The sequence below is a fragment of the Meles meles genome, chromosome 12, assembly GCF_922984935.1.
Source record: "Meles meles chromosome 12, mMelMel3.1 paternal haplotype, whole genome shotgun sequence".
NCBI classification, from domain to species: domain Eukaryota; kingdom Metazoa; phylum Chordata; class Mammalia; order Carnivora; family Mustelidae; genus Meles; species Meles meles.
The window spans coordinates 26,795,779-26,822,197 of NC_060077.1; the positions used below are offsets into that span (position 1 = coordinate 26,795,779).

Below are 26,419 nucleotides of genomic sequence, written 5' to 3' on the forward strand. Positions count from 1 at the left end.
GTGCCTGGGTGGCTCAGGCGGCTAAGTGTCTGCCTTTGGCTCAGGTCATGATCCCAGGATCCTGGGATTGAGCTCTGCATCGGGCTCCCTGCTTAGCAGGGAGTCTGCTTCTCCCTCTCCCTCTGCCCCTGCTCATGTGCTTTCTGTCTCACTCGCTCTTTCCCCTAAATAAATAAATAAAATCTTTAAAGAAAAGACACAGAGGAGACCAGCATAAGCTCCCTCCACCATATCCACCCACCGCCAACATTTTTCACTGTGCAAGCTGCTTTCCCTACCGTTAGGCAGGTGAATTGTCCTTGCTCTCATCTGCGGCAAAATCCTTGGCTTTTGCACCGTTTTCTTTGTGCCTACTCAAGGCCATTACCCAAGCAGTTTTTTTCTCTTTTCTGCATCAGTTTTTTGCCATTTACTGGGTCATTTGCACCAGCATATATCCCTATTTCTCTCAACCTGAAAGAAAAAATCTCTTTGACCATACGTCCTCCTGCAGCTAGCACCTCCGTCTCTTTGCTCCCCTTTACCTCAACTCCCCTGGCCTTACTCTGTCTCCAACAGAGAGTATGGATTTGTAGTCTCTCTCAAATCCATCCTGCTAGGCTTTAGACTGGCCCTCCACCAGAACTGTTTTCGTTAAGGTCACTACATCATCTTTGCCCTGCTTCTGTGTAACCTCACAACTGTGACAGTCTCATCAGCTCTCAGGATGATTCCTAAATATATACACCCCACCCAGACCTCCCCTTTGTCCAGACTGCTACATACGTTACAATCCATTGTGTCTAATAGATGTCACAACTTAGTATGTTCAAAACCAACATCTAGATCATAACCACAAACATCTCTCCCAAATTTTCTCCTTCTGTTAATGGAAACTCCCATCTTTCCAGGAACTCAGCTCAGAAGCCTGGGAGTTACCTCTGACCTCTCTTACTCTCTCACACCCCAATCTGCAATGCCAGTGCAGTAACTGTGGTTTTCCAAAATGTGTTCAGACTCCACCTCTCTTCAGAATCTCCAGTTATCATTGTGTCTCCCCTCAGTGACCCCAGTGACCGCATTGGTCTCCTGCTTCCAGCCCTGCTCCAGTCAGTCTCTTCATGACAGGTATTCTGAGTAGATCAAGTCCTGTCTCTCCTGTGCTCATGTGGCAGGTGGCTTCCCTATAGGCTGAGAGAGCATAAAACTGTAGTCCTTACTTGGTGTATAAGGCCAATCACCTTTTTGTTTCACCCATCTGTGGATTTTTTTTTAAATTTCTGCTGTCCTATTTTAAATTTCCTGCATCTCATTTTGTTCTCTGAATATTTTTAAAAACATAGCACCCTGAAGGTTCATAATTTTTTTAGGTTAATGTAGCAATTTGTTTTTAAGATTTTTGCTTATATTGTCTGTTTCTCCTGAGCCCCCCCCTTTTTTAAAAAATTTTTTATTTATTTCTTACTTTTTTTATAAACATATAATGTATTTTTATCCCCAGGGGTACAGGTCTGTGAATCGCCAGGTTTACACACTTCACAGCACTCACCAGAGCACATACCCTCCCCAATGTCCATAACCCCCCTCCCCTTCTCCTAACCCCCCCTCCCCGCCGCAACCCTCAGTTTGTTTTGTGAGATTAAGAGTCACTTATGGTTTGTCTCCCTCCCAATCCCATCTTGTTTCATTTATTCTTCTCCTATCCCCCTAACCCCCCATGTTGCATCTCCACGTCCTCATATCAGGGAGATCATATGATAGTTGTCTTTCTCCGATTGACTTATTTCACTAAGCATGATACCCTCTAGTTCCATCCACGTCATCACAAATGGCAAGATTTCATTTCTTCTGATGGCTGCATAGTATTCCATTGTATATATATACCACATCTTCTTTATCCATTCATCTGTTGATGGACATCTAGGTTCTTTCCATAGTTTGGCTATTGTAGACATTTCTCCTGAGCCCCTTTTTCTCTGTTCTTTTGGTCACTGTCTCATATGGGAGCCTTTCTCTAAATGTCAAAAGACCCTTTTGTTGTCTGTTCATGTTTAAGAGTTAAGCACTAAAATATTAATTTTGGAGGCTTTTCTGTGTATGCACAGGGACTTGTAAATTGAAGGCTTCACTTTAGGTTTTTGAGGCAGAGACAAGACAGTTTCACTGGGGAACCTCCAGCTGTCAGTATCTAAAAGCCTTTTCCCTGGGAGCACCTGGGGGGCTCAGTCGGTTAAGTGTCTGCCTTTGGCTCAATTCATGATCCTAGGGTCCTGGGATCAAGCCCCGCAGTGGGCTCCCTGCTTTGCAGTCAGCCTTTTCTGTCTCCCTCCGCTGCTCCCCCTGCTTGTGTGCGTTAGCGCTCTCTCTCTCTCTCACTCAAATAAATAAATAAAATCTTAAAATAATAATAATAATAAAAGCCTTTCCCTTAAATTGATCAGTTTTCCTCAGAGGAGAGGAATCCTCCAAACTCCTTCTAGGGTTGAGTGGCTTGGAGGTGGGTGGTGGTGGTTATAAGTTTGGCTCTAGGCAGAGGAGAGGGAATGGGGGTCTCACTGTTGAGTATGTGGACTCCGTTGAAGACCCTCTCCAGAGCTCTGCCTGGTATTCTGCAGTCCAGTGGCCCTCTGTTCACCCTCTCCAGAGAGAAACCTGAGTCTCTGCTGGGGTAAATAACAGGACCTGGGCCTAACTGATTATGCCTGCCAACTATCCTTTGTTTTCATCTCCAGCTGGGCTCCCCTGTTCCTGATGCCTCATGTTCCCTGCTTTTCTGTCTGTGCCACCAGCTGGGTGCGCCTCGATTCCTCTGCTTTCTCTGATCTGTTGATTCAGTTGCCCCTCGCCTGCCTGCTCTCTAGCATCTAAAATTTGTCTTGTCTATCATCGTTGCTCCTATTCTGTCTTCGTGGGCTTACCCCTCGAAATATATGGGCTGTTATTTTAGTAGGGTTTGGGGAAGGAAGGAGGTAGGTGGACAGTAGTAGTTGGTAGAAGGAAGTATATATGCAAATGCAAGTGGTTCATTTCCATTAACATTTTTATAAATCATGAACAGAGTTGTTTAAAAATTTTTCAAATATAGACATGTGTAATAGGAAACAGCGGTCTCCTGTAATCAATATCTCCCTGAGAGATAACCACTGGTAATAGTTGGGTATACTGGAAACCTTTTCAGGCTTCTAATATGTATAATATAATCATTTACATATGTACACACAGTGCATGCATGTACATGTAGATGTTTTTATGTATGTATACAAATATGTGTACATACATTATATTCATATGTAGATATATGTAAATATCTAGAAGAAGCCATGAGTGGCGAGGAGGAAGGACATGTTAGTATGTATTAATTCCAGCATATGGGTACTGGAAGTAAAAAAATTAATTTTTAAAAATGGTGTCATACATACTATACCAGGTAGCTTTATCTTTTCACTTAACACCTTTCCTGGAACATCTCTCCATTTCAGTTGCACTTAGCTCTACTTCATTAAAAAATGACTAGATGGCATTGATTGAATTTATCCCCTTTTGAGGGGCATGTCTTATAATTTTCTTTTTTTTTTTTAATTTTTATCATGAACAATAGTGAAGTGAATTTCCCTGTTTTTGCTAGCTAGAAGAAGCCATGAGTGGCGAGGAGGAAGGACATGTTAGTTAAAGGACACAGTTCTGCAGAACCATGAATAGAAATTCAAAGTGACCGACAGGCACAGAGTTAACTGTGCCTGTTAGCATCAGTGCAGTGAGCCATTGCTCTTACTTTCTTTTTAATCGACTTTTGCCCCTTTATTTCCTCTGCCTCTCTTTGACTGTTTTTATAACTCCTCAGGCTAAATTTCAGTGAAACTAATATGCTGTGTTCCTGTAAGTACTAGGAATACCATTAGGCATTTGCTTATAATTTTTAATCTGTATATGTAAATGGGAAGTGTAGCTACAGCTTTTTACTAATCAAAAATATTTTTTAGTCTGATGAAGGAAAACAAAAACTGGAGAATAATTCTTAACTTGGAAACTTGGAAAGTCAGATTTTTATTTTACTTTAACCTCTCTAATTGGTAAGATCTGTAGTATAACATTTTTTTAGTTTTCTTTCTAATTTAAATAGTTCAAAGATATTGGTCTGAAAAATGTGTTTTTATTCTATTCTGGTGTTGTCAAATAATGAGCCACACTTTTCTATGAGATAGTAAAGGCAGTATGAAACTAATTTGGAAGTAAATATCATAATCATGGATCTCTGATTTTCGTTTATTGCTGAAGGTTTTACTATGAGCAAAGAATACTTCGGAAGGCCTTTGAAGAATGGAAAGAAGAGTGGTGGGTTTTCCAGCGAGAGTGGAAACTCTGTGTTCGAGCAGACTGTCACTACAGGTCAGGTTTCATGTTATATTACTTGAATTTTATCGATACACATTATTAAGTAGTTAATTGTTAGCATGTTTCTGGTCAAAAGTTGAGAGATTTTTGGTGTTTGTTTTCCAAAGATTCACTTATTTATTTGAGAGAGAGAGAAAAAGTGTGAGCAGAGAGAGAGAGGGAGAGAATCTCAAGCAGATTCTCCATTGAGCAGGGAGCCTGACATAGGGCCCAATCCCATGACCTGAGTCAAAGTCAAGAGTCGGACACTCGACTGATTTCCCCAAGAGTAAAAAGTTAAAAAAATTATATGTCAATAATACATATAATTGACATATTATCATTGTATGAGTTTTAGATGTACAGCGTTAAGTTTTAACTTGTGGAATGATTACCAGAGTAAGTTTAATTAACATCCATCACCTCATATGGACACAATAAAAAGAAATGGGAAAAAAAGAAAATAGCTTTTTTTCTTTCTGGCTCATTCTGTTAAGCATCTGACTTCAGCTCATGTCATGTGTCATGATCTCAGGGTCATGGGATCCCACTTGCACTGGGCTCCCTGTTCAGCAGGGAGTCTGTTTGTCCTTCTCCCTCTACCCCTTCCCCCACTCGTGTTTTTTCTCTCTCTCTCTCTCTCTGTCTCTCTCAAATAAATAAATACAATGTTTTTTATTTAAAAAGCCTTTTTAGTTAGAAAGTCTTAGGAGTTACTCTCTCTCTCTTTTCTTTAAAGTATTTATTTACTTATTGGAGAGAGAGAGAGAGAGAATGAGAGTGAGCATAAGCAGGTAGAAGAGCAGCGGGAGAGAGAGAAGCAGACTCCCCGCTGAGCAGGGAGCCCAGCTCGGGGTCCGATCCCAGGACCCCGGGACCATGACCCAAGCCGAATGCAGACACCCAACCAACTGAGCCACCCAGGCATCCCAGGAGTTATTCTCTTAACAACAACTTTCATACATATCATACAGTAGTGGTAACTATAGGCATCATGTTGTACATTTCATCTCCAGTACTTCTCCATTTTATAATTAGAAGTTTGTGCCTTTTGACCACTTTCCTCCAGTTCCCTCTCCACCCCTGCCTCTGGTACTGCAAATATGATCTTTTTCTATAAGTTTTTTGTGTTTGCTTTTAGACTCCACATGGAAGTGAGATCATAGAGTATTTGTCTTTATCTGACTTAGTCACTCAGTATCATGCCTTCATCCACGTTGTCAAAAATGGCAGGATTTCTTTGCTTTTTATTCTGTCAAATAAATAAAATCTTTTAAAAAAATTAAAAAGATATAGATATGGATTTTTTGTATTAGAAGTATGCATGTTACTTTCTGAGTACAGAATGGACTGGGTATATTGAATTAGGAATTTTGTTTGTTTGTTTGTTTTTAAGATCATATTTATTTATTTATTTGTCAGAGAGAGAGAGCACAAGCAGGCAGAGTGGCAGGTAGAGGCAGAGAGAGAAGCAGGCTCCCCACTGAGCAAGGAGCCCAATGTGGGATTCAATCCCAGGACACTGGGATCATGACCTGAGCTGAAGGCAGTGGCTTAACCGACTGAGCCACCCAGGCATCCCAGGAGTTTTTTTTGGTTTAAAGAAATGCCACTTGGGGCACCTGAGTAGCTCTGTCTGTGAAGCAGAGTTCAAGCCCCATGTTGGGTGTAGAGATTATAAATAAATAAACTAATAAATAAATAAATAGACATTTTTTTAAAATGCCATTTACTTTTTTTTTCCCCCTCCTCAGATATTACCTGTACAACCTGATGTTCCAGACCTGGAGGACCTACGTGCATCAGCAGCAAGAGATGAGGATCAAGTACATTAGAGCTGAGAATCATGGTGAGAAAAGGAAGTACATGTCTAAAGAAAATGCCTTTGTTTATTTGATTTTCTTATATGAAGACTTAATTTTTTGAGAGCAGTTTTTGTTAGGTTCCTGCGCAAAATTAAGGGCCAGATAGAGTGATTACCCGTATACCTCTTCCCCAGACATTCCTAGTCTCTCCCACTATCAACATCACTCGCCAAACGGTACATCTGTTACAGTGAACCCACATCAACACATCATAATCACTCAAAGTCCATAGTTTATACTAGGGCTCACTCTTAGTGTTGTCTCTTTTATACACATGTATTGATCATTATGGTATCATGCAGTATTTTCAGTGCTCTAAAAATCTTCTGTGCTCTGCCTATTTAGCTCATCTCCTCCCCTTGGCACCTTTTTTTTTTTTTAAAGATTTATTTATTTGAGAGAGAGAACATGAGTGGGAGGGGCAGAAGAAGAGGGAGAGAGAATCTCAAGCAGACTCCGTGCAGAGCATGGAGCCCAATGCAGGGCTTGATCCCACAACCCCAAGATCATGGCCTGAGCCAAAACCAAGAGTTGGATGATCAACCCACATACCACCTGGGTGCACATCCAAGTACCCATCTTCCCTGCACCCAGCAGTTTTTTACTGTCTTCATAGTTTTGCCTTTTCCAGAATGTCTATATGATTGAAATCATATGGTATATAGCCCTTTCAGATTGGCTTCTTTTACTTAGTAATTACACTTAAGGTTCCTTCTTATCTTTTATGGTTGGATAATTCATTTCTTTTTAGTGCTGAATAATATTCCCTTGTCTGGTGTACCACAATTTATCCATTTCTGAGAAGGACATCTTGATTGCTTCTAAATTTTGGCAGTTACAAATAAAACTTTCCATGTGCACGTTTTTGTATGGACATAAGTTTTCATCTCCTTTGGATAAATACCAAGGTTTGCAATTGCTGGATCATATGATAAGAATATGTTTAGTTTTGTAAGAAACTGCCAAACTGTCTACCAGAGTGGCTGTGCTATTGTGCATTCCCACTAGCAATGAATAAGAGTGTCTGTTGCTCCATATCCTTACCAGCATTTGGTGTTGACAGTGTTATGGGTTTTGGCCATTCTAATAGGTGTGTAGTGGTATCTTGTTTTCATTTTTATTTTCTGATGACATATGATCTGGAGCATCTTTTCATGTGCTTATTTGCCAGCTGTATTTTTTTGCTGAGGTATCTTTTGTCCATTTTTAAAGTTGGATTATTTTCTTGTTGAGTTTTTAGAAATCTTTGTATATTTTGTAACAATCTTTTGTCAGATGTGTCTTTTGCAGATATTTTCTCCCAGTCTGTGGCTTGTCTTCTCATTCTCTTTACATTGTCTTTTGAAAAAGAGACATTTTTAAATTTTTTAAAAGATTTTATTTATTTATTTGACAGAGAGACACACACAGTGAGAGAAGAAACACAAGCAGGAGGTGTGGGAGAGGGAGAGGCAGGCTTCCTACCGAGCAGGGAGCCTGATGCAGGGCTTGAATCCCAGGACCCTGAGATCATGACCTGAGCTGAAGGTAGACGCTTAGTGACTGAGCCATCCAGGCACCCCAAAATGATTTCATTAAAATCCAGCTCATCAAATTTTTCTTTCATGGATCATGCTTTTCGTGTTGTATCACTCCCAAGGTCATCTAAGTTTTCACCTATGTTATTGTCAAGGAGTTTTATTGTTTTATGTTTTACATTTAGGTTAGTAATCCATTTTGAGTTAATTTTTCTGAAGAATGTAAAATCTGTGTCTAGATTCTTTTTTTTTTTTTTTTTTTGCATGTCTAAGTCCAGTTGTTTTTGCACCATTTGTTTAAAAGACTGTTTTTGCTCCATTGTGTTGCCCCTGCTCCTTTGTCAAAGATAAGTTGTCAATGACCCGGTATTTACATGGGTCTGTTTCTGGGCCCTCTCTTCTGTTCCATTGATCAGTTTGTCACTTCCTTCACCAATATCATTTTGTTTTGATTACTGTAGCTTTATAGTAAGTCTTGAGGTCCGATAATATCATTACTTCAACCTTGCTCTTCTTTAATATTGTGTTGGCTTGGGGCGCCTGGGTGGCTCAGTGGGTTAAAGCCTCTGCCTTCGACTCAGGTCATGATCCCAGGGTCCTGGGATCGAGCCCCACATCAGGCTCTTTGCTCAGCAGGAGCCTGCTTCCCCCTCTCTCTCTCTGCCTGCCTCTCTGCCTACTTGTGATCTCTGTCTGTCAAATAAATAAAATCTTAAAAAAAATATTTTGTTGGCTATTCTTGGTCTTCTGTCTCTCCGTGTAAACTTTTAATCAGTTTGTTGATACCCACAAAATAACCTGCTGGGATTTTGTTTAGGATTGCTTTGAATCTATAGATCAAGTTGGGAAGAACTGACATTTTGATAATATTGAGTCTGCCTATCCATGAACATGGAATATTCCTCCATTTATGTAGTTCTCCTATTTTGCTTGTCAGAGTTTTGCAGTTTTCCTCATATTGACATTGTACATATTTTGTTAGATTTATATTTGAGTATTTCATTTTTGAGGGTGCTAATGTAAATGTCATTGTGCTTTTAATTCCAAATTCTGTTTGTACATTGCTGGTATATAGGAAAGCAATTAATTTTTTTTTAAAGATTTTATTTATTTATTTGACAGACAAAGATCACAAGTAGGCAGAGGCAGGCAGGGGGGGGGGGGAAGCAGGCTCCCTGCTGAGCAGAGAGCCCGATGCGGGGCTCGATCCCAGGACCCGGGGATCATGACCTGAGCCGAAGGCAGAGGCTTAACCCACTGAGCCACCCAGGCACCCTGCAATTAATTTTTTTATATTAACTTTGCATCTCAGCCTTGCTATGAATTGCTTAATAGTTCCAGGAATTTTGTTTGTCAGTTCTTTCGGATTCTCTATACAGACAATTTTACTGTGAACAAAGACAGTTTTACTTCTTTCTTCCCAATCTTTATACCTTTTATTGCTTTTTCTTGTTGCATTAGCTAGAACTTTTAGTATGATGTTGGAAAGCAGTAGTGGAGGGGACCTGGGTGGCACAGTCACTTAAGTGTCCAACTCTTGGTTTCAGCTTAGGTCTGATCTCACGGTTGGTCTTGCGATTGAGCCCTGTGTTGGGCTCTGCACTCAGCACAGAGTCTGCTTGTGTTTGTCTCTTCCTCTCTATCTGCCCTTTACCTCTCCCCCCCCCGCCCCGCCCCTCTTTCTCTCTCTTTCTCTAAAATAAGTAAAATAAATCTTTGAAAAAAAGAAAGGTAGTTGAGAGGGGTCATTTCTGCCTTGTAACTAATCTTAGTAGGAAAATTTTGAGTTTCTTATCATTAAGTATGATATAGGCTTTTTGTAGATATTCTTTATCAAGTTGAGGAAGGCCCCTCTCTTTTTCCTGGTTTCCTGAGAGCGACTTTTACTTTTACAGAAGCTCTTGGGGAAGACAAATACATTACCTCTGAGAGAAAATAACTCCAGGTCAAAGGGAACATTTATTTGATCCCTTTCCTATTAACCAGAATCTTTATCTCTGAGCAAGAACTCCTGTACAGTCATATCCCTCTGATTTTCTCCATATGGCATGGTTTTGGCACCTACAACTCATTTAAGCATGATTTCTGTGAACTGGCTCTTCTTGCCCTCCCACAGCACCTGGGGTGGTTGTCTGTCTAGCTGTCATGTGTCAAGTTGCAGTGCTCACTTCTAGTCTTTGTCCAGGTTGCCCTTTAGTGATCTTGTGGCCAGTTTAGCTCTGGTCAGTATCTGGTTCCTCTGTGAGTTGAGTCCAGAGACCCATATTGGGAGTCTAAGAGAAAAAGGCACTGAGTTTCAGAATGATAGTTCCGCCTGCATTAGCAGTTGTCTCATACCCATTTCACGTGAATGCTTTGCAGCCACCTCAAACTCAGCAAGTTAGAAATAAAACTTAACTGCCCCACATTTAGATCGGCTTTTCCTCCTACTTTTCCTAGTTAAGTGAGAAACCTTACTGAGGCATGGTCTATCCATTCCTCATGCCTCATGTCATTCATTTATCTGTGTTTATAATACGGCTCTCCGACGTGTCACTTGCATTCATCTTTTCTTCACTACTGCCCGATTAATCCTTGTCCTTTCCCCCAAAGTTTTATAAGTTCCTCTTCTTTCATCTCTCTGCATTTATTTTTTTCCCCTTCTCATTGTCCACATGGCTATAATAGTGGTAAGGCATAGGTAGGATCGTGTCATTCTTGGGCATATAAATTCATTTGGCTCCTCCTTGCTAATAAATTCAGCACTCCTTGGTATAGCATACAAGGTCTTCAGCTTTTCTCTTCTTTACCTTCCATACACTGTATGCCCTTGCCACACTGGATATGTACTTCTTTATCTTTCCGTGTTTGCCCCTGCGGTTCTTCCAGCGGGCCCATTTCAAGTATCATCTTCCCGATGTCGTGTTCCCTTCTCTCCCGTGGGTTCTTCCTTCCCTTGTCTTATTTTCCCAAAATGTGAGAAGCTGTTCCTGAGGCAGGTGCATTGTTTCAGTATTTAGCTGGTAAGTTGCTTATGTTGTGTTGTGTCCTTTTAAATTTATACAAAGAATCACTCTTTTTGGTATGTAGTTCTTTGAGTTTTGAGGAATGCATTAGCTGTGTAGCCACTGCCACAATCAAGAGACAGAAAATTCCATCACTCCTAACCTTGTGCTAACCTTCTGTGACATCTTCCCTCCACACTTGCTTCCTGGCAACCACTGATCAGTTATCACCATAGACTTTCCTTTTCTAGAAGGCCATATAAAGGGAAACATTTAGTAGGTAGTATTTTGACGCTGCCTTCTTTCAACTTAGCATAATGCATTGGACATTCATCTGAGTTGTTGCATATTTCAGTAGTTCGTTCCTTTATATTGCTGAGTAGTATTCTGTATACTGCATAGTAGGTGTGTATGAAAGTTTGTTTATCCATTCCCTGATTGAAGGACATCTGAGTTTCCATTTTAGACAGCTGTGAATTATAAATCATAAACATTTGTGTATAGCTTCCCATGTGAATACTTTTCTTGGGTAGATTATCTAGGCATAATTATCTAGTGTGATTAGGTATAAGATTGCTGGGATCTTGGGGCGCCTGGTTGGCTCAGTTGGTTGAGCGACTGCCTTCAGCTCAGGTCATGATCCCAGAGTGCTGGGATCGAGTCCCACATCAGGCTCCCAGCTCCATGGGGAGTCTGCTTCTCCCTCTGACCTCCCCTCTCATGCTCTCTCACCCTGTCTCTCTCTCAAATAAATAAATAAAATTAAAAAAAAAAAAGATTGCTGGGATCTTACAGTAGGTATATATTTGACTTTATAAGAAGCTGCCAAACTGTTTCCCAAATGGTACTGATTGTACCATTTTGCCTTCCTACCAGCAATTTATGAGAGTTCTACTTGTTTTGCATCTTACCAGCACTTGGTATTAACACTTAAAATAAAATTTTAACTATACAGATAGGTCTGTGGAAATATTTCATTTAGGCTGTAATTTGTGCTTAATGATTAATGATGTTGAGTATCTTTTCCTATGCTTACTTGCTTTTTATATCTCTTTTTGGTGAAGAGTCTGTTTAAGATCTTTTGTCCTTTTAAATTGGTTGGTTTTTTTTTTAAAGATTTTATTTATTTATTTGGTAGACAGAGATCACAAGTAGGCAGAGAAGCAGGCAGAGAGAGAGAGGAGGAAGCAGGCTCCCTGCTGAGCAGAAAGCCCAATGCGGGCTCAATCCCAGAACCCTGGGATCATGACCTGAGCCGAAGGCAGAGGCTTTAACCCACTGAGCCACCCAGGCGTCCCTAAATTGGTTGTTTTCTTGTTGAGTTTTGTTAAAAACATGTTCTGATTACAAGTCTTTTGTGAAAAGCATGATCGGCAAATACTTTTTTCCAGAATGTGGCTTGTTTTTGCATTCTCTCTCTCTTTTCATTCTCTTAACAGTGTCTTTGCAGAGCAAAAATTTTTAATTTTAATAAAACCCAATCTTTTTATGGATTGTTTTTGATACTATAGGAACTCTACATGCTTCAAAGTCACAAAGATTTTTTCCAATGTTTTACAACCTTGCTAAGTTCATTAGTTATAGGAACTTTTTTGTAGAGTCCATGGGATTTTTTTTAAAGATTTTATTTATTTATTTGACAAAGAGAGATCACAAGTAGGCAGAGAGGCAGGCAGAGAGAGAAAGAGAGGGAAGCAGACTCCCTGCTGAGCAGAGAGCCCGACACGGGACTTGATCCCAGGACCCTGAGATTGTGACCTGAGCCCAAGGCAGCGGCTTAACCCACTGAGCCACCCAGGCACCCGTCCATGGGATTTTTTTTAAAAAGATTTTATTTATTTTTTTGAGGAGAGTGAGCACAAGAAAGCACAGGCTGGGAGAAGGACAGAGGGAGACTCCCTGCAGGACCTTGGGATCATGACCTGAGCCAAAGGTAGACACTTAACTCACTCAGCCATCCAGTGCTCTTTTGTGGGATTTTCTATGCAGATAGTTAAGTGATATATGAACAGAGACAGTTTTTTCCTTCCTTTGCAGATTATTTCTATTACACTGGCTAGAACTTCTAATAGAATAGGAGTGGTCAGAGTGGACATCCTTGCCTTGTTCCTGATCTTAAGGGAAAAGCATTCAGTGTTTAATCATTAAATATAATGTTAGCTTTATGTTTTGTATAGATGTCCTTTGTTAGGTTAAGTTCTATTCCTAGTTTTCTGAGTATTTTTATCAGTAAGAGGCATTAAATTTTGTCAAATGGTTTTTTTCCAGTATCTATTGAGATGACCCACTGCTCTTCCTTTTTAGTCCATTAATACGGTAAAACAGAGCAATTTTCAATTTTGAACCAGCCTTATATTCCTCAGATTAATGCCATTCTTCATATATCGCTGGGTTCAATTTGCTAATTTTTTTGTTGAGGATTTTTACATCTGTGTTCATGAGGATATTGGCCTATACTTTTCTCTTGTTATAATGTCTTTGTCTGATTTTGGTTTGGGGTAATACTGGCTTTGTAGAATGAGTTAGGGAGTGTTTCATTGTCTTCTATTTTCTAAAAAGGATTTGTAGAATTCATAGTATTTCTTTCTTAAATATTTGGTAAAATTCTCTAGTGAATTCATCTGGATCTGGAGTTTTCTTTTGTTGAAGAAGTTTGAACTTTGAATTCAAGTTTTTGAGTAGATGTAAGACGGTTTAGTTTACCTGTTCTTTCTTGAATGAGTTTTGGTAATTTGTTTTTCAAGGAATGGGTCCATTTTATTTGATTTTATTTCATTTTTTAAAAAGATTTTATTTATTTATTTGACAGACAGAAATCACAAGTAGGCAGAAAGGCAGACAGGGGTGGGGGGGAAGCAGGCTCCCTGCTGAGCAGAGAGCCCGATGTGGGGCTCGATCCCACGACCCTGAGATCATGACTTGAACTGAAGGCAGAGGCTTAACCCACTGAGCCACCCACGTGCTCCGGAATTGGTCCATTTTAAATATGTTGTTGGATTTATGGTATAGAGTCATTTGAAGTATTTATTCCATTATTATAATGTTAATGTTTGCAGGATCTGTAGTGATAGCTCTTCTCATTCCTAATATTGATCATTTATGTCTTTAGCCTTCAATTTTTGTAAGTGTGGCTAGAGCTTTATCAGTTTTATCCATCTTGTCAAATAACCAGCTTCTATATTCATTTTCTGTTGATTTTCTGTTTTCAAGTTCCTTGATTTTTGTTCCTGTTTTTGTATTCTCTCACTTCTGCAAGGTTTGGTTTTAATTTGCTCTTTTCTTTTCTAGTTTCTTAATGCAAGCTGAGATTGATTTGAGGCCTTTCCTTTGTTCTAACATAAACACTGTAATTAAGTTACCTTTAAGCACAGCTTTAACTGCACCCCTCTGATTTTAATATTTACAATTCTGTTTCATTCGATGAGAAATGTTTTCTTTCCTTTTTTTTATTTTTAAGATTTTATTTATTTATTGGCCAGAGAGAGAAAGAGGGAGAGAGCGAGAGAGCACACAAGTAGAGGGAGTGGCAGGTAGAGGGAGAATCAGACTCCCTGCTGAGCAGGGAGCTTGATGTGGGACTCAATCCCAGGACCCTGAACCAAAGGGAGATGCTTAACTGACTGAGCCACCAGGCATCCCTGAGAAATGTTTTCTAATTTCCATTCCTTTTTGACCCACAGATTATCTAGAAGTGTGTTTAGTCCTATATTGGGGACTTTCTAATATCTATCTATATTTATAGTAATAGTTCAAAATATTTTTATTAATTTTCTGTTTTACCCCATTAGAAATGAGAGAACAGACTTAGTATGATTTCAGTTCTGTTAAATTTGTTAAGGTTTGTTTGATTTATTTCAGGAATAGGCATTTTGCTATCTTATATTATTACTTGCAGTTATAATAAATAAAGCTATATTATGGAGTAGAAAGAAAAATCATTTGAATTCTTCAGGTAAAAAGAGTTCTTTCTGGGGGTGCCTGGGTGGTGCAGTCCGTTAAGTGTCCAACTCTTCGTTGTGGCTCAGATTTTTATCTCAGGGTCATGAGAGAGTAGATTCTGCTTAAGACTGTCCACCCCCTCCCCCCGGCATGGTTGTGTGTGTGTGCATGAGTGGGCACTCTCTCTCTCTCTAAAATAAATATTTTTTAAAAAGAAGAGTTCTTTCTGATATATGACAATTGTCTCAGGCCATGCCCACAGACCTCAGGGAATGTCGGTTCATTCTTGCACTGTTTTTTTAATTTAAATTTTTTAAAATTTTTAGTTTCAGAGGTAGAGTTCAGTGATTCATCAGCTGTGTATAACACCTAGTGCTCATTATATCACATGCCCTCCTTAATGCCCATCCCCCACTTACCCCATCCCCCCACTCATCTCCCCTCCAGCAACCCTCAGTTTGTTTCCTATGTTTAAGAGTCTCTTCCAGTTTGTCTCCTTCTCTGATTTTATCTTGTTTTACCCCCCACTTCCTCTGTGTTCCTCTGTTTTGTTTCTTAAATTCTACATATGAGTGAAATTATATGATAATTGTCTTTCTGTATTAACTTATTTCACTTAGCACAATACCCTGTGGTTCCATCTATATCATTGCAAATGGCAAGATTTCATTTTTTGATGGCTGAATAATATTGCATTGTATATATACACCACATTTTCTTTAACCATTCGTCTGTCAATGGACATCTGGACTCTTTCCAGCTATTATGGACACTGCTGCTTTAACATTGAGGTGCAGGTGCCCAAACAAACTACATTTGTTTCTTTGGGGTAAATACCTAGTAGTGCAGTTGTTGGGTCATAGGGTAGCTCTATTTTCAACTTTTTAAGGAACCTCCATACTGTTTTCCAGAGTGACTGCAGTAGCTTGCATTCCTACCAGTAGTATAAGAAGTTTCTCCTTCCTCTGCATCCTGGCCAACATTTGTTGTTTCCTGACTTGTTAATTTTAGCCATTCTGACTGGTGTGAGGTGTATCTCATTGTGGTTTTGATTTGCGTTTATTCCCTAATGCTGAGTGATGTGGAGCATTTTTTCATGTGTCTGCTGGCCAGTTGTATGTCTTCTTTGGAGAAATGTCTGTTCTTATCTTTTGCCCATTTCTTTATTGGATTACTTGTTCTTTGGGTGTTCAGTTTGGTAAGTTCTTTATAGATTCTGGATACTAACCCTTTATCTGAAACATATGCAAATATCTTCTCCCATTCTATAAGTTGTCTTTTGGTTTTGTTGACTATTTCCTGTGCTGTGCAAACACTTTTTATCTTGATGAAGTCTTGGTAGCCCATTTTTGCCTTTATTTCCCTTGCCTTGGGAGACATATCTAGCTAGAAGTTGCTGCAGCCGTGGTCAAAGAGATTGCTGCTTGTGTTCTCTTCTAGGATTTTGTTGGATTACTGGCTCACGTTTAGGTCTTCCATCCATTTTGAGTATATTTTTGTGTATAGTATAAGAAAATGGCCCGGTTTCATTCTTCTACATGTGGCTGCCCATTTTTCCCAACACCATTTGTTGAAAAGACTGTTTTTTCCATTGGATAGTCTTTCCTGCTTTGTTGAAGATTAGTATATCATAGAGTTGAGGATCCATTTCTTGTTTCTCTGTTTTGTTCCTTTGATCTATGTGTATGTTTTTGTGCCAGCACCATAATGTCTTGATGATTACAGCTTTGTAATAGAGCTTGAAGTCTGGAATTGCTGTGCCTCCAACTTTGGTTTTCTTTTTCAACTTTCCTTTGGCTATTCGGGGTCTTTCTGATTCCATACAAATTTTAGGATTATTTGTTCCAGCTCTGTGAAAAATGTTGATGGTATTTTGATAGGGATTGCATTGAATGTATATATTGCTCTGGGAAGCGTAGACAGTTTAACAGTATTTGTTCTTCTAATCCAAGAGCATGAAATGTTTTTCCATTTCTTTGTGTCTTCCTCAATTTCTTTCATGAGTGTTCTATAGTTTTCAGTCACTCTTGTACTGTTAGATAAAAAAGTATCAAGTACTTTCAGGCCTTAGGGAAATGTGGTTCTCAGATTGTCCAGAATCAGGGCAGAGAACATTAATGCAGATTCTTGGGTACACCCTCAGAAAATAACAGCTTGTATTTATTGGAGACACTTTTTATCAATGATCTCATTTACTCTTGGCAAATATACCTTTAAGGAAGGTGCCATTTTGGAGATGTAGAACTTCTGCTAGGTTACTCAGCTCAGTGACAAGTTCATATTAAAATCTGGTTTGTCTCACTCAGGAACCCAAACTAAACCACAGCAGCATTGCCCAAGGGGCCTGAAGAAGCTACATGTTAAGTTCTCCATGTTTTGACTTGACTTGTCAATTGCTATGAAATATAAATATAGTTCTCATCCTGCTAATCACATTTTGGAGAATCTCCTGAAAATGGTTGACATAATTTTGCTTTCTCCTTTTTGTTGTAAAAAGAACAGAAATTTATTTCATTAGTGATTACTTTGATAATGAAAGTGGGATTTACCGCAAAGGGAAACCCATGGACCTTTGCAGTTCCCATATCTAGTAAAGTCTGTTTTCTCCAGGATCATTACTGGTCCCTTTTATTCTGTTTTTCAAGCAGATATAGATGGTATCGTGTTTTTTTGTCTTGCTTATTCTACTTTACAGTTACCATTTCAAACAGTAAGTTTTATGACGTGATTTCTTCTTCTCCTTTAACTTTTTACTGTGTAAAATCTCAAATATCTACAAAATCAAAAGATGGAGTAATGAACCTCCATGTACCTGTCATTCAGCTTCAACAATTACCAACTCAGACCAGTCTCACTTCTCTGCTTTTTGTTATCACATTATTTTGTCTGCAAATATTATAGAACATATCTCTAAAAATAAGGACTTTAAAGCAAAAGATTTCTGAACAGTGCAGTATATTGATTTTCCTGTTTTATAAATGTCATCCCTCATAGAGCCATTCTTCACGTGTTTGCATCCTTATTTATTTTGTAGAGCTTCACAACTTTTCCACCAGGGGGCACTTGAAGCCCAGAGGAATTTAGATCTTTGAAAGGAGGATGAATACAGAATTGCCCATGAGCTTTTATCATAACCCAGAGTAATGTATCTCTCCCTACTCCTTTTTAAAAATCTTTTTGGTGCATCTAGATGCAAGACAAAAGATGCGGCAGGCCTGGAAGTCGTGGCTGATCTACGTGGTTTTTCGTAGAACCAAACTTCAGATGCAGACCACCGCCCATGAGTTTAGGCAGCGGAGTATTTTGTGGTGAGTGCACTCCTTCACCAGATTAGCAGATTAGCAGCCATCATCTTACCTCAGCTGTGTCTCACAAAGCATAAAAACACACCTTAAAAACAGTGCTTCAGATATAATTGATGCTTAATAAATATTTATTGACAACTTGTTCAACTATACAATCAGAAACAACACTAATTGAGTACTTGCTGTCTTCTAAACCCTGTGTTGAGTTTGTGTGTGTTAATTTTTCTAATGTAAAGTCTCATATGATCGTCACCATAAACTAAACTAAATACTGTTTTTTTAAAGATGAAGATACACACGAGTCTCAGAAATGTTGAGTAACTTGCCCAAGCTCATATAAGCTGTATTCGGCAAAATAGGGCTCACCTGCCCATCTTTCTGATGCCAGAGCCCATGCTTTTAACTGCCCTACCCAGCCTTTTGTCAGCTCTGTGCACACTTCGGAGGGACATGAATTAGATGACTTCAAAAGCCAGACATGTGTAACAATGAGCTACCTTATAATGGGACTGGTCCCACTGCACATTATCTCTGGTGGTCCTCTGGTGTCCTGAATGGCAGCATATTAAAAGCTCAGAAGAGCTAGATCCTCTATGTAGTATGGAAAAGGGCAGAAACTTTGCAGTTAGACTGACACAGTCAAATCCATGTCAATTCAGTGTTGGGTCCTTTCACCTCTCCACAGTTCGCTTTCCTCACGTGTGAGACAGGGACACCAGTAAGTGTCTTTCAGGGTTGTCATGGAAAATAAATATGGTAATATCTAAAGTATTTAACACAGTATCCAGAACATCAGTACACCTAAAAATCTTTGTTTTAAATAACTTATTTAAAATTTATTTGGCAAATTTTTAAAAAGATATTTATTAGACGGAGAGTGAGCATGAGTTGGGGAGAGGGGCAGAGAAGAGAGGGAGGAACAGATTCCCCACTGAACAGGGAGCCCGACTTGAGGGGGCTCAATCCCAGGATCCTGAGATCATGACGAGCTGAAATCAAGAGTCACACGCTTAACCGACCAAACCATCCAGGCATCCTGGCAAATATTTTTAAATGCTTAATAAGTATGCATAGAGTCTGTGGGAGATATTTTTACATAATTTTATTTATTGAATGTGTATTTATTGGGAGCTTAAAATTTCCTAGTACTATACTGGGTGCTGGGGCTGCATCCAGGGAATTTGTAGTTCTCTAAATGCTTAAAAAGATAAGTAGTAATGCAAGATTGTTTGAGATTTTGAAGTGAGTCTGGCCCAGGTTAGGAGGACTGGAAGATTATCCTAGGTTAGAGTAACTTTGCTCTAGGTTAGAGCAAAGTGAGTGTTTCTGTGAGGAAAAAAAAGTTGCAAACTCTCATTTCCTCACTATTATTTTCCTACAGCTAATTAGAAAATAAGCAGAAAAGAAGCCAAGATTGGAAATCTAAAAGCGATGTTTTTTGCAGATTATTCTGCAAAATCTCCTGGTTTTTTAATGTTGGCAATAATTCATAAATACATTTTTCAAACCTCTGTAGTTCCAAATAGAGCATGTCTGTAGTTTCTAAGGCTGGAACCTTAGGAACCATCAGTTTCCAACCCTTAACTGGCTATTCTAGATCTATTTCTCTATTGCTTTTTTTTTTTTCCAACAGTGGCTCCAGCAGATGTCAGTCAAGATGACTGGCACAGAGAGGGATAGGGACTTGAGCCAAGGGTCCTTCACTGCCCTTCTCTTTTCTGGGTGGCTTTTTTTGACTGGTTCCATCTTTGATTTGCTCTTTGGCAGGCTGTGGTGGAGCCAGTGGAGGCAGCAACTGGGACAGGTGCGTGCGGGCCACGCCCTGCTTGCGTCAGCTGTGAAGCACAGGGTCCTGAGCCTCCAGCTGCAGGTGAGTGCAGCCGACTCTGGTTTTGGTATATTCTGTCTATGTTGTCAAGCCCTACACCCACGGAGGGTCGGTTTGGACTCCCAAGAAGAGGGCTGGCCGTCATGCTGCTGCCTCTGTCCTGGGCCCTCCCTGCAGTGAAGGGAGCTGGGCAGGGGGTGGAGGGCAGAAGCAACACAGAAGTCTGGGGTTCAACGGAAAGAAGCTGCTAGGAGGAATATGCTGAATGTGATTCCACTTGGTTTGGACAATGTGTCTGCTGATCATGGTGCTGGGAAGGGATTTATAAATTAGTTATAAATATGATTAAAGAAAGAGCAGTATATTCTTTATTTCCTTGTTACATTTTCCTGCAGCAAGTTGGAAAATAATGAGGGCAGGAAAGAAACTAAGACAATAAAGAAAACCTGGCTGCTAAATATAATTTTACTTATATTAGAGGAAGCCACTAGCTTTTGGTCAGTAATAAAGGCCTAACATCTGTACCAAGATGATGCTGTAGTGAAACTTTCTTTTGACGTTTGATAGATTGAGTTTCTGTCACTTTTGGGGTCTTCTGAGTATTCTGGGTCTGCCAAGTCAGTTATAGAGAATATAACAGGAAATAGGGAAAAAAAGGAAGTGTCTGTTACTATACTAAAAATAAATCTCTTTTTAATCTGATAACATGTTGCATAGGCTATGCGAACGTATGCAGTATGTGGAAATCACATGCAATTCGCATGTGCAATCATCTAGTCTAGGGGTCCGCAAACTGGCCCGCAGGTCATATTTGGCGTGCTGTCTGTTGTTATAAATAAAATTTTATTGGGATGCAGTTGTACCTGTTTATTTATGTATTGTCCATTGAGGCTTTTAGGCTACAAGGGCAGAGTTGAATAGTTCCCACAGGCGGACCATTTGGTGTGCAAAAATAAAAAATGTTATTATCTAACTTTTAAGAAAAGAAATTGCTGACCTCTGAACTCATGAGGTCTTCAGAGGTAATAAGAGGCAAGGAAATAAGATATTTTTTTTTGACAGTGATAATAATAGTAACAAGAACAGCAGCAGTGGCAAATAGTATTTGTGGTGGTCTAACTTAACCCCAGGTGTTGGACTAAGTGCTTTACATGCATTATCTCAATTAGTTTTCATAATTCCTTTTTTTCCTTTATTTTTTTAGCAATCTCTACACCCTATGTGGGGCTCAAACTCATGACCCTGAGATCAAGGGTTGCATGCTCTTCTGACTGGGCCAGCCAGGCGCCCCTTAGTTCTTTTTTAAAGTCCCATATTATTATTACGGAAACTAAGGAGGTTAAATAACTTGAATGCAAGTCAGACACCTAGCAAAGGTCAGAACCAGGGTTTAAACCGAAGCAGCCTGACAGCTGCAGAACCATTCTTTTACCCATCCTGCTGGATTGTCCTTAATAGACTTGTGATCTCAGGAAGGAGAGGAAACTGACAAATATGAAAATGCCATCAACATGGAAACATAGACTGATTTTTTGTTCCTGGGGGACTACAACTGCGTGAGTGTTCTTTCAAAGAGCCACTGTTAGGGTCTGTAAATTCATTCTGCTGGTGCTACTATTGCTTAGAACACTTTCAGAATTCCCTTTGGACTGTTGTTTTCAAAGCTTGCAACAGATTTGATTGAATATTTTTAGTGATAGCGGGTTTTCATGGTTAGCGGTTGGATTTAACACATAAAATAGCCAGGAGTCACTTAGAATCAAATCCAGTGAAAAATGTGAGTGTTGAAGATCATACTGATGTGGATCAAAAGCTGTGTGAGACTCTAAGACCAAATTTTATTGTGTGGATTATGAGCAGTAATGCCTTGTGTCTAATAAGTATCATATGGCTTACCAAGAAGTTCTGCTTAAGGCATTTCTTTGAACCCTCAAAACATCTCTGAACTAGACAGGGCAGAGCATCCTGAGATATAGGAAATTTTTATAAATGTACTTAAAACATAGAAAACTAAATATAAGACATTGATAAAAACATGTACCCAAGTACCCACCACCTAGATTAAAATGTGTTAGCATGCTCCACACCTGCCCAGACATGGCTCAAACCCTACCTTTCCCCATTTCTGCCACCATTCCATCTCAGCGGTGGGCCCTGCACAGATACAAGGTCATCATTCTCTTGTGGTCTTTTGTACTTGTAGAAATACACGAATACGTACCCACAAAGAAGAAATGTTCTGGTTTCGTGACTTTAGAAGATCTATGAATGATGTCATCCTGTACATTTCCTCTGCAGCTTCCTTTTTAGAAGCAGCAGTGTGTTTGTGAGGCTTACCCTTGTAGGGACGTAGATACCTATTAACCGTGTGCACTATGCTGTTGTATGGGTAGGCACAGTTGATCTCGTTCAGTAGTAATGAACGAGTAATGAACTAATGATGAACTACGGATTACTTCTACATTTTTGCAATTACAAACGCTGCTGTGGAGAGCATTTTTTTTTTAAAGATTTTATTTATTTATTTGACAGACAGAGATCACAAGTAGGCAGAGAGGCAGGCAGAGAGAGAGGGGAAGCAGGCTCCCTGCTGAGCAGAGAGCCCGATGTGGGGCTCGATTCCCAGGACCCTGGGATCATGACCTGAGCTAAAGGCAGAGGCTTTAACCCACTGAGCCACCCAGGCACCCTGTGGAGAGCATTTTTAAACATAGATCCTTGTGCAAGAGTCTGAAAGATTCTCCAGTCTGGTTCCTAGAATGACATGGTTAGGTCATTGGGTATTCATCTCTCCATCCTTACTACAGATTGTCCAGTGCTTTCCGGTGCCAGTTTATGTGGTTATATTTCATTTCCCCTTTCTTTCAGTCTCCTCAGCACTTTGCATGGTCAGACTTGGTCCTCCTCAGCAGTGGGATGTGTGTGGAGTGGTAACTTCATTGTCGCTTTAACTTGTATCTCACTGATTCCCAGTGAGGCCCGGCATCTTTATGGATGCTTGTTTGCATTTGGGTTACAGAAGGGCTGGTTTACGTCCCTCTGTCATTTTTCTGTTTATTTGGCTTTTTCTTTTTAAACACTGATTTGTGGACATTGTTGCAGACTCTGCTTACTCATCTTTTGAGTGTTCTGTACTTTACAGGAGCTTTCTTCCAGTCTGTAGCTTGGTTTTTTGCTTTGCTTATGGTGCCTTTTTTTTTCATGCAGATATTATTAATCTCAATCTAGCCTAATTTATTCTTGTATCTTACAGTTTGGTCTTTAATATATCTTGGGTTTAATTTTACAAATTGTGTGAGAAAGGTCTCAGTTGGTCATCTTCCATATGGGTAATTAATTGCTATAGCACTGTTTGCTGATTCATCCATCCTTTATCTTTTTCATACTGGTTATTAATCTACCTTCATTATAGAGCCAGGGTCTTATTTCTTCATGGGCTCTGTTCTGGGCTCTCCATTCCATTGCTCTGTATTGCTGTCTCTGAGCCAACACCACACTGTTTTGGTTGTGATTTAATGAAGCAGATATTTATTTAAGCAATCTCCATACCCAACATGGGGCTGAAACTCACGATCAAGAGTCCCATGCTCCTCTGACTGAGCCAGCTGGGAACCCTTATTTCTTAAGTTTTTGTATATGGAAAAGGATGATCTTTTTTATTTTTGTTCTTTTTCACATCCTTTTGGCTATTCTTCTTTACTCTTTCTCATTAATTTTGGGATCAACTTTCAAGTTCCACATCAAAGCCTACTAGGATTTTTATTATAATGTACCAACTTTTTACATTAGATTGGGGAAAATTGTCATGTTTGTGACACTGTGAGTCATCCCGTCCATGAACTTGATGTATCTTGTGACATGTTGATGAGCATGAGAGAGAGAATAGGAAGGATTGGGTGATGAGGTAACAAGGCAGGAGACCCCTGCGCCCATAAAGGCTTTACGTTCTTGTTCCAGTGGAGGTGAGAAGCTGCTGGCTTTGAGTGAGGGTGATATGATCACACCTTCTTCTTAATGGGATCCCTCCGGTTCATTGTGTGCTGCCTTTGGGGAGGAAAGGAGGTGTATGTTTATGTGTGTGGGTGTGTTTGTGTGTGTGCACTTATATTTTAAAGAAGAAATGGAAAAAATAAATCCAAAACTAACAAAAAGTGGTTACCCATAGTGGGATGGAGGGAACAAAATATTTTTGTGAATTTACTTTGTTATACAGTTTTAACTTTGGAACCATATAAATATTTTATATAATTAAAAAAATACAAGCAAATCAAAAAGGAGAGAAATTAATCCCCAGAATTTTAAAACACACTGAAACAAACCTAAGCTCGTAGCCATGACTACACAGAGAAAATAATTACTTCAGGTAACTTTAAAATGCAATATTTTGGCTGTTCATCCCTAGTAGAATGCATTCTAAGGACACAAAGAACTGCTAGGAAATCTGAAACCTACATTCAGTAGTCTTATTGTTAGTGGCAGGTTTAGAATTGTCATGTTGAAACTATTATAGCTACATTGTGAGATAAAACAAGTAACTATGGCAGTGTCATTAGGAATCATGATTTTCAATGTCAAGGAAAAGATTACAAATATAAAAGAAAGGAAATAAAAGCCCTATAATCTGAGATTGGAAATGTAAATATTGGTAGGGACTTAAGATGTTTTTTAGCCTTAAGAAATGTATTTCTCATTTTATTTATGGAAAAGTTAGAAGGAGTGAGCAGCCAAGATTATATGGCATTTAGTATTCCCAGTGCCCAAGTCGTGGGCTCTGTTATTTCATGGCTAAAAGGAAGAGGCTTTTTGGAGAAATGGCTGATTCCTGGTCTGCAGCAAGATATGCATATCACCCACGTCATAGGCCGAGGATACACTTTGCTAGAGAGTGAGGAAATGAACAAAGGTTAATGGGCTTGTGTCAGAAGGACTCAGGAGCCAAACGACTTTCCTAGACTAATGATAAAACAGTTGGGACATCCAGAAGAATAATGACTGCAGTGAATTGAAAGCACATCAAATATATAAAAATTCATGCATGTATAATGAGGGGAGAGGAAGGAACTCACTGGTCTTATTTGGGGTTGTTAGAGCATTAACTCAGTTTGAAAATTAGTGAAGGCAAAAATCAAGCATTTATCCTGCCTTTCCTATATAAGCTGTATCTTTCAAAACCCGAGGGTTAATGAGAGTAGGCTTCTTTATAGAATTCTAGTTAGTAGCTACAGGAGTACTGGAATGAGAAAATTGCTGTTTTGCTACCCCTAATGAGAAAATGGATCTAAGCAGCAACCACAGAGTGGGAGGACAGTGGGGAAATAAGGGATCAGGTTGACATCTGAAGCCACGGATCGTCTTGACATTGTTAAAACTGTGGCAGCCAGCTGTGATGTGCCTCATGATGGCGAGGTAATGGGAGGTCCCCAGCACCATGTGAGAAGTGTTCTTGCCTAGAAATTTGAACATGATTCCAACCAAGCCTAACATGAATCTTTCTGTCAGTTTCCATGAAATACAGGAATCAGGGGAACAAGACAAAGACACCTTGAGGAGACAATCGGCCGGACCTAAAGTGTGGGACATTTTATAGGATAAATGACCTAGTTTCTCAAAGAAATTGGTGGCACGAAAGAGGAAAAGGGCAGGGAGGAAAATTGTCCTATAAAAAGGAGAGATTGAAGTGACATAACCAAAACAAACCAAAAAGAATTGCTGTGGCTTTGTAGCAAACCACACGAGAGTTCATGCGTCCAGTGCGCTGCAAGCCAGTAACAACTGAAACAGGCTTTTGCAGGGAAGAAAGACGATTTGCTGGTGTTGGTGCCACCCAAGAGAACAGGGAGCTAATGCTCAAGAGTCCCAGACTCCCTTATGGCTTACAAGCAGGGGTGGGGGTTTTAAAGGGTAAAATTCAGAGTAAGGGTCTCAGGGTCTTGGATCGTGCTGATTGATTAGGGTTAGGTCAGCTGGAACATTTCCCTTCTTGATCATCTTCTCCCTTTTGGCATGTCCCTGTCTGGTTTCAGTGTGATTGTAGTGAGGTGATTGTTCTGTTTCAAGGACCCGCTTGTTCCACTCTAGGGGTCCAGAACTGTAAAACATTCTTAGCAGAAGACATTAGCAGTATCGTCTCTAGAGTATAAAGGCAAAAGTTCCACATCCTGTTATTATCACTAACCTGAACGATATTACTATTTTTTCATGCAAACACAGCACATTGTGTCTGTTACCTCAGGTGGAACAGCATCCCACAGACTTTTCAAAAGGCAAGTTTCTGTTATTCCCGAAGGCATTTTTACAGGTTTGGTTTTTTTTTTTGTTTTTGTTTTTGTTTTTTTTTTTTGTTTTAGCAGTAAGTAAGGGCTCTGTGGCTCTGGTCGGAGGTAGTTAGGAGCCGTATGTCTAAATTGTGGGGTCTAAGAGGGGCTTGCATCCCTGGTTTTGGCTGTTGTGTTAGGAATACACCATAGAAGATCAAGGATGAAAGCAGGGAGAACAGTCAAGAAGCTATTAGAAAAACCCTTGGGGCGCCTGGGTGGCTCAGTGGGTTAAAGCCTCTGCCTTCGGCTTGGGTCATGATCCCAGGGTCCTGGGATCAAGCCCCACATCATCGGGCTCTCTGCTCAGCAGGGAG

At 39.8% G+C, this 26,419-nt stretch overlaps 1 protein-coding gene across 1 annotated transcript in view; it reads left to right on the top strand.

Annotated features, from left to right (window-relative positions):
- SFI1 (SFI1 centrin binding protein) overlaps positions 1–26,419 on the top strand; it is a 90,017-nt gene that overhangs the window by 21,534 nt on the left and 42,064 nt on the right. The window contains 4 exon segments of the mRNA XM_046024146.1: positions 4,255–4,365; positions 6,105–6,199; positions 17,846–17,963; positions 19,728–19,830. Coding sequence (XP_045880102.1) covers positions 4,255–4,365; positions 6,105–6,199; positions 17,846–17,963; positions 19,728–19,830 — 427 coding nt within the window.